At 41.1% G+C, this 8,654-nt stretch overlaps 1 protein-coding gene across 1 annotated transcript; it reads right to left on the bottom strand.

Moving 5' to 3' along the window:
- Positions 1-1,120: 1,120 nt before the first annotated feature.
- Positions 1,121-5,237, bottom strand: LOC148852497 (homocysteine S-methyltransferase 2-like). The gene is made up of 5 exons (XM_088945808.1): positions 5,062-5,237; positions 3,059-3,179; positions 2,419-2,622; positions 2,024-2,111; positions 1,121-1,257 (listed from the first exon to the last, which is right to left on the bottom strand). The coding sequence occupies exons 1-5, from the start codon at positions 5,235-5,237 to the stop codon at positions 1,121-1,123; spliced, it is 726 nt and encodes a 241-aa protein (XP_088801934.1).
- Positions 5,238-8,654: the final 3,417 nt, after the last annotated feature.

Raw genomic sequence — 8,654 nt, forward strand, 5'->3', positions numbered from 1 at the left:
AAAGGCAAAATTTTGAGCTCTAGTTAATGGCACCACCAAACTCTTGTGGCTTAATTCTCTTCTCTCTGATTTGGGGATCAAACTCCAATTTCCACCGATTCTCTACTATGATAATATCGGGGTCACGTATCTTGCAACTCATCCCATTTTTCGAGCTCGTACTAAACACATTGAGGTTGATTTTCACTTCCTTCGGGATCTCATCATTAAGAAGTGTCTTATCATGCAGTTTCTTCCCACACAGGATTAACTAGCTGATATTTTCACAATACCACTTTCGTCTTCCCAATTTAAATGGCTGCAGTCCAAGCTTCAGGTGTTTCCAACCCACTTTCGCTTGAGGGGGCGTATTGAGGAATTGGCTAACCCTAGGTTGGCCAGCCCTAGCTCTTCCACCTTTACCAAAGAAAGCTCCAGCCCACTTACCAAAGAAAGCCCTAGATCTCCTACCAAAGAAGGCTCTAGTCTTCCTGCCAAAGAAGGACCAGCTACCATACAGAGGACACTTACCAAAAAGAGGTCAATCAGAGCAAAAAGGAAACTCTCCTCTTAGCAAGTTTCCTCCTGAAGACCTTTCCTTACTTCTCTGTTTCTACTCTTGTAATTATTTCTAATTTATTCTTTATTATTGTGTATAAATATTCAGCCATGTACAGCCATTCAGTACAATGAAATTCGACCCATTCTTTAATCTTTGTCTTTCTAGCTTTAACTATCCCCTACGTAAGAAGGGGGAAAGAGAATGGTTGCCCACACTAGATAATAAATCTCTTGAATAAGTTATTTATTGAGTCCTAACCACAATAAGCTTTTTAAAAGAAGGTAAAAGGGTAAAGATACAGATTTGAATATATATATACTTTTAGTCTAGCATAGGAAAAAGAAGAGAAAAAGCAAAGACTAGGAAATTTTTTTGTAAAATTCCAAGTTCACAATTAATCAAGAGTCTGATTACTTATTACAAGCAACCCATAAAAAAAAAGTGACAAGGAAAACTTTAGATTCCAGCCCTTGGCTACTTCTGCCTTGATGTATATTTACATATCTCTCTCTCTCTCTCTTAAAAATAGGACTCTAAGCCAGTGAATTGTTACTACTATAGTGATGGTAAGACAGAAGACTACTTGGATAGTGCTCTAGATATGGCTCTAATGGTATTTGGTGTTGTCCTGCAGCAGCCTCCTATGAGGGAAGCCTTGGCCTCACACCATTTACTTACATATGAAATAAAATCTTTATCTGACACTCCAGTAGATTCTTGCATGAAAAAAGAGCAACGGCAAGGCAAATAAGATGTGATTAATTACAACCAGCATCTAAACCAGTTTGTCACAATATGATAAGGACTAGTAATTAACATCTTTATTTCATTTCACATTTTCTGAACCAGAAGATAATGCATGGCTGAAAAATGAAAGCAGCATAGGGTAGGAGGAGTTATATAGCACTAAAATAGAGATTTTTGTCAAAGCACTTAATGAATGAAGCACCAAAATTTCCTATCTTTCAAAATACACAAAGGACATGATCAAGTATGCGTAACGGGACCTCAACTTGAAAAGCTTATTGCCCAAAACTGCTGATAGTTATTGTAGACCAGATTGTCTAGATTTTGAGCTCAACCTCACACCAATAGGAGGGTAGGTACCCAGGTTGGAGACTTGGCAAGAAGGTTCAATTTCTTGCCTACACAGAGAAATGGTTTTTCTTTTTTTATTGAGTGAATTTTACAGGTCAAAACCTAGGTGGCCCTTGTGTACAACTGCAAAAAGAAGTAGATGACAAATACTATCCATCAAATGGATAGAAAACATTAAAAGATACAAAGTCTGAAACTTAATTGTCCACTAAAATGGTAGTTTTACATAATAAGAAAAAACAAACTGTGAACTTGGGGAATGGGGAGCACAATTCATGTCCTATTCAAAGAACATCAATGGTCCCCCCAAGCCAATATCATGAATGTTCCAAATCAAAAATATTGTAACTTGTAATAATTTAATAGAAAAGGTTAAGAGGGAACTTACTACCCACTCCTTGCGATCAGGATCATAAGTCTCACCAATGTTTGGATAAATAAGTATCGGTTTAGATGTCACATGTGGGGTTAGCTAGTGAAACAATGAGAGTTTATTCTTTTTGTTAAAGGAAAATGTTTTATTAAAAGAGAAAAAGCTAACACAAAGAATAGGTGATAAGGTATCACGCCCAACATAACACAAGGAAACAAAAAAGTATTCAGCATAGTGCTATCTGGTGAGCAATAACAGAGCTTTGGATATTTTCGAAAAATACATGCATTGTTGAATGAATTCACACATTTATTGCAAAGTCATCTAAGATGAAAAGGAAAATAAATAAAAAGCTCTTTCATATTTAATCCTGATTAAAGAACAACATAGAAGAAGAAGATTATACCTTACGAACTAATAAAACAATATCAAGAATAAACCTTGGAGGAGTGCAGTTAATTCCAACAGCAACAACCTTATTACATGAATCAGCAACAGATGCGCATTCAAGAAAAGAATCTCCACCAACTATATTGACACTATCCTTATAGTTGAATGAAAACCATGTTGGAATCTTTATGCCATCTCCCTCGAGAAGTTCAGCATAGGCCTGCATGACCACCAACCAAACCAAGAGATAAAGTCAATACCAAACTGAAAAGTTCAAACCAAGTAATACAATGGGAATATCATTTTTGAAAAACCCTACCCACTTAACATACACTGGTAAATATGCTTGGATGTTCTACCAAATCATCAGTTTGGCTCAATAAATAGGACCCTCAAAACTGCAAGAACAAAATGCTAAACATCCACCTACCATCAATGGTCCGATTTATTCTGACATTTCTTTCATGGCTTGAACCATTTACTACAGCTGTCCAGATTTTGGATCTAGATCAGAGAGTCTGTAGTTCTTAGGAAAGTCTCATGCCACTTATTGCGCAATTGCAATAGTTAATTCTATTAACCCTTTGTAAGTAAAAAAACAGGAGAGAAACCAATCACTATCATTTGCTACAAGCACCAAAGTCCTAGTCCTATACTTCCAGCTTATTCGAAATTGTTTCAAATGCAATTAGGTCAGCACCTGATTCTGCTAAAACTTGAACCCTTCTCCTATGAAAATCTTTCAAAGTTGCTAGAGTAACTGCATCACCATAGTCCCTGTTGAGCAGGAGACCAAGAAGAAGAAGAAAAAAAGGAGAAAGGAAGAAGAAAGGAGAAGAGGAAGAAGAATAAGAGGCAACTGAGTTAAGGCCTCAGCCAAAAACTTAGCTTCAGTCGAGTGAAGCTTTCTATTTATACTATTCTGGCCGTACATAACAATATGTCTACAGAATTATGAAAATACCCCTGCGGGTACTAAGCCTATGTACAATATATATATATATATATATATATATAAATACACCTGTTAACACTCCCCCTCAAGTTGGGGCATAGATATCAATCATGTCCAACTTGTCACAGAGACCTTGATGTCTGGAATAGTTTAGCGCTTTTGTAAATAAGTCTGCAAGTTGGTCTTCAGAGCTGATGTATGGAGTGCATACTTCGCCTGTGATGATTTTCTTTCTGATAAAATGCTTGTCAACTTCAATGTTCTTTGTTCTATCATGTAGTACCGGGGTGGCAGCAATACTGATAGCTGCCTTGTTGTCACAAAGTAGAGTCATGGGTTTACCAACTGGAAAACCCAACTCTCCCGATAGATTCTTTACCCACATACCTTCGGTTACTCCGTGTGCCATTGCACGGTACTCAACTTCAGCACTGGATCTAGCTACCACGGTTTGCTTCTTACTCCTCCAAGTAACAAGGTTCCCTCCTACAAAGGTGCAGTAACCACTAGTAGACCTTCTGTCACTTTGAGATCCAGCCCAATCCGCATCTGTGTAAATTTCAACCCTCAAGTGTCCATGTTTCTGGAATAATAAACCAGCACCTGGGAACTTCTTAAGATACCGTAGTACTCTCTCCGCTGCTTCAAGATGGGTGGACCTAGGTGCATGCATGAACTGACTGAGGACACCGACATCATATGCTATGTCTGGACGAGTCATAGAGAGGTACAACAATCTCCCTACAAGCCTCTGAAATTGCTTCACATCCTTAAGTGGTTCACCTTGACTACCACTTAACTTATGGTTGGGATCAATGGGAGAGTCAACTGGTTTAACCCCAATCTTTCCCGTGTCCTTGAGCAAATCTAGGACATATTTCCTTTGGGAGATGAAGGTACTCCTTTTTGATCGGGCAACCACAATCCCAAAGAAGTATTTGGCGGGTCCTAGGTCTTTCACCTCGAACTGAGTGGCAAGGAAGCCCTTCAAACTTTGAATTTCATCCTTCCGGTCACCAGTAACAATTATGTCATCCACGTATACTATCAGGGCAGCCATTTTACCTTCTACTCTTTTTACAAACAGTGTGTGATCTGACTGACATTGCTTGTATCCCCTCTCCTGAACTGCAGTATGAAATCTGCTGAACCAAGCCCTGCGCGCTGCCAGGCGGTGCGTGCGGTGCGCTGCCGGGCGGTGCGTGCTGCTGCCTATGACTGTGCTGCAATGTGCTGCCGGGCGGTGTGTCCATAACATCACACCTCTCCTGGACTACGAGCTTGTCCTCAAGCTCGAATTCCGGATACGTGGCTTGGAACTCTGCGAATGGATCAAACGGCTGCACACTATTTCTCAGTCCACCAATAGTATGAACAACAGGGGTTGTCCCATAGCTCAGTGCATAAAGCTAGTTCCATTCTTTTGCATCAATCCCATTCACGATGCCCTTCAGCTTCCAATCAAACTCATTTATTATTTGATGCAGACCCCAGCCAACTCCTTTAGTTTCCAGCTCCCAGGCGTAACCATGGCTTACAGTGACTATGCGATCTGTTGCTCTCAGGCCAGCTGCAAGGACATTTTAGTGTTCCCCACCTCCTGGGTCATATAGTTTGAAGTAGTTTTGTGGAAGATCCACATAACAAAAATCGCATACTGGACCACGACCCCGGTGTGCTATGTTGTGGATCATAGGAACGCACCGGGTATACTTATAGAAGAGAACCTTAAGAGCAGCCTTACCGAAGCGAACCATGTGTTTTAAAATATCCCTTCGGCCTCCCCCATATTTATTTTCCTCAATATTGCGGAACATAGGGCTGTCTATGAACACAAAATCCATGCCATCAATATAAGCTTGAGAGAAAGTTACCTCCATATCCTACCCATCCACCTTATATCTCTTGCACACTCCTGTTTCTTGGACTTCTACATAGTTACCATCCCCAGCCAAAGGAGGAGACTTTACAGTTCCATCCTCTGTGCGCTGGTTATGAAAGAATTGCTCGCAGCGGTACAACCATCCCAATGGGTCGCTGCTGCCGCTGTTATGGGCCCGAGCCTATGTCCCAGTTCGTCGACCTTGAATGATAGCTACTCCATATCGCCCGTGACGTTTGGCTCTGATACCAAATGTTATGGGCCCGAGCGTAGGATCTCGTCACGGGTCAGTTCATGGTGAGAAAGCCCTGCTTTCCCTTGCGCCTTCCCTTGCGTGCAGACCCTATTGTGGAAACTGAATGGGTGATTTTTCCAAGAGACCACCCTAACTCTCCGAATGGGTGAATTGTCCAAGAGACCACCCGAACTCTCCTCACTCTTTTCTTGACTAGAAAACTGAATGCTTTATTTCAACTCGTAGCTCCTTAAATAGGAGACTACAGAAGGGAATTCCTTGTTGGATTCGGCTAGGCTAGGGTAATCCAACTCAAACTCAAACTCACTCTAATTACCTACTCCTAATAGTAACACACTTTTAAGATAAGATAAGGATAAGATAAGATAAGGGATAAGGGATAAGGAATGGTGTAGCTGGCGGCGAGTTGGCAGTCAGAGCTGATGTGGTAAGACAAGTGTGGGCCCACCCTGATGAGCTGTCATATGGGCCCCGCCCTATTGTTGCTGTCGGGTGGTGCGCGCGTCTCTCAGTGCTGCTGCCGTGAGGAGCGTGCTGCTGCCGTGCGTTGCGTGCTGCTGTCTAGTGTTGCTGCCGTGCGGTGCGTGCTGCGCGCTGCCGGGCGGTGAATGCTGTGTGCTGACGGGCGGTGCATGCTGTGCGCTGACGGGCGGTGCGTGCTACACGTTGCCGGGCGGTGCGTGCTGCTGGGCGGCCCGCTGTGCGTGCTGCTACCTATGACTGCGCTGCAATGCACTGCCGGGCGGTGTGTCCATAACAGATATCCACTTTCCAGGGCAGCCGAACAGTCACTCAAGTTCTAGGGTTCATCAACAGCCCCTTAGAGAGCAGACTAGGGCAACATACAATCAGAGGAAGGGGAACAGTCCCCACTCAGATTCTGAACCATTAACAGTCATGCAAGAAGCCATAAACAGGGAAAAAAAAGGTTCAGTACTAGCAATAGGCAGTACAGTCATGAACTCGAACTTCCCTTCAGGTCAAAGCCTTCCTTTGAACATCTGGGATGGATTTCTACAGTCCTCTTAGCCGAAGCAACCCAGTTACCAGCAAAAATACATGTAGCAGAACCCTTCTTCTGTGCTAGGAAGTTGAACAGTCAGCATACTTGTAGCAGAGCCCTACTCGGCAGTGGAGACTAACCGCAGCACTATAAAAGCTTCCTCTTCCTTGTCTTCAAGCATCAGTACTATAGCTCCTTCGCAGCAGTGGAGAGAGACCTCAGCTAGTTGTTTTCTAGGCCTGGACGAACCTGCTCTGATACCATGTCGAGAAGGAGACCAAGAAGAAGAAGAAAAAAAGGAGAAAAGAAGAAGAAAGAAGGAGAAGAGGAAGAAGAATAAGAGGCAACTGAGTTAAGGCCTCAACCAAAAACTTAGCTTCAGTCGTGTGAAGCTTTCTATTTATACCATTCTGGCCATACATAACAATATGTCTACAGAATTACGAAAATACCCCTGCGGGTACTAAGCCTGTGTACAGTACATATAATACACCTGTTAACAGTCTCCACTGCAAAATGACACAAAGTTGCTGATGAATTGTATCACTACTGTTTTTCCAGCCTACAAAACCCCACGCTGAACTTCAAGGAAGGGTGTTCTATAAATTAAAGAAAATAAGAAATGCCATGGTTTATTACCTTTGCAATATTGTGTAGCATTTGAACTATTCTAAGAGATGTAGTTGAGTCTAGACCAGAAGTTGGTTCATCTAGGAAAAGAAGTGATGGGTTGAGCAGGATTTCATTGCCGATGCAGACCCTTTTTCTTTCTCATCTGAAATCCCCCTCACAAATGACCCTCCAATTATCATATTCGGGCACCTGTGCCAAAAACTGCACCAGCTTTTCAATTTACAACCGAAAGCTAATATGTGAAAATGTTATCTATACCTATTTTGTGTTTAAATGGTCTGTCAACTTGTCTGCTGTGAGAAACAGGCAGCTGAAAATGTTATGATTTAGTTATTGCTGATGTGATGCAACAAGTCATTCAGTTAATCCATTTCAGATGTTATCAAATGGCTCCCAAGTCATAGTATGCATATCATTTGTGCAGGGAGAACTTGAGGAAGGTAATTGGAAGTCCTGATGAAATTGGAAGAAAATCCCCATGTAGCGTTTTCAAATTCTGACTAGATTTCCTGCTCTCTGCCATTTGGTGACGTGGCTACAAGACACTAATCAGGAAGCTCTGCAAGAAAGCATTATCAAATGACATCAATTTAAGTACTCATGAGAGGAATCCAAGTAATGCAAGGAGTTTCAGTCTGCTTTATTAGTAAGGAATATTTCATATTTTTAGGTAAGGAATCAAGGTTTTATTCCTAAATGATAAAATGTAGAGAGAAAAACAAAATCTCATTTCTAAACATGTGGATGTATTGTGTTTGGGTTTGATAATCATGATTTTGTACAATCAGTTTTGTTGCTCTAGAGGAAGAAGACGTTGTAACCATTTAGGGAAGCGTTTTGTTACCATCCTCTGATGACAGGTAGGCTCCCTGATGTCAAGCATCTGGTCTACTTTATTCTCTCTGATCTATTTTCATTTACTATAGAGGAAAGTTTGATGCATTTCAAAAGAGATGTGCTTGAGGATTAACCTAAAAGGGGGATATAGAACTGGAGCTTGCAATACTCATTATCCTTGCACTTGAATGAAAACTTTGATAAGAAAGACAATGTCATTGACTTGGTATGCAAAGAGTGTTGATCTCAATGATATTGAAGACATGAACAACGGTTAACTTTCATTAAGAATATAAAACTATCATCCTTTGATGTCCAAATGACTTTGTGACTGCTTATCTTTAACCTATTAACCAGATAATGTCAAGTAAAGTTAAAACAGAAACTAAATGGAACTATGGAAGAATAAAGACATAGATTAAGATTCAATTTTATTTTCAATTTGACCTCTGCATTTAGTTTGCTTACCTCCATTTCATCTTCCCAATAACTTTCTCTAACTGCTTCTTTAGTAGATACCTTGGAAGTGTCCTCAACAGTGCTATCTTCCTCTGCAATCTGCTCCTCATAGTGCTTTCCAAGACCATCCATGCCAAGTTCCCTAGACATCTGCATAATAGATGAAACTTGAATAAGTGAAGATGAATAAGAGCAACAGAGATAATGCAAATTTAATGTTATGATTA

The sequence above is a fragment of the Nelumbo lutea genome, chromosome 5 (genome assembly GCF_056320005.1).
Source record: "Nelumbo lutea isolate HS-2025 chromosome 5, American lotus-T2T, whole genome shotgun sequence".
Taxonomy (NCBI): domain Eukaryota; kingdom Viridiplantae; phylum Streptophyta; class Magnoliopsida; order Proteales; family Nelumbonaceae; genus Nelumbo; species Nelumbo lutea.

What these genes read in the sequence shown, in the direction of transcription:
- LOC148852497 (XM_088945808.1), bottom strand. Translation starts at nt 5,237, where the DNA reads ATGGAGGTAACTTTCTCTCAAGCTTATATTGATGGCATGGATTTTGTG. An exon ending in TTGTTTTATTAGTTCGTAAG is followed by an intron (nt 2,112 to 2,418) that starts GTATAATCTTCT and finishes TTGTTTCACTAG; the next exon opens with CTAACCCCACATGTGACATC. An exon ending in TCGCAAGGAGTGGGTAGTAA is followed by an intron (nt 1,258 to 2,023) that starts GTTCCCTCTTAA and finishes TTTTCATGCAAG; the next exon opens with AATCTACTGGAGTGTCAGAT.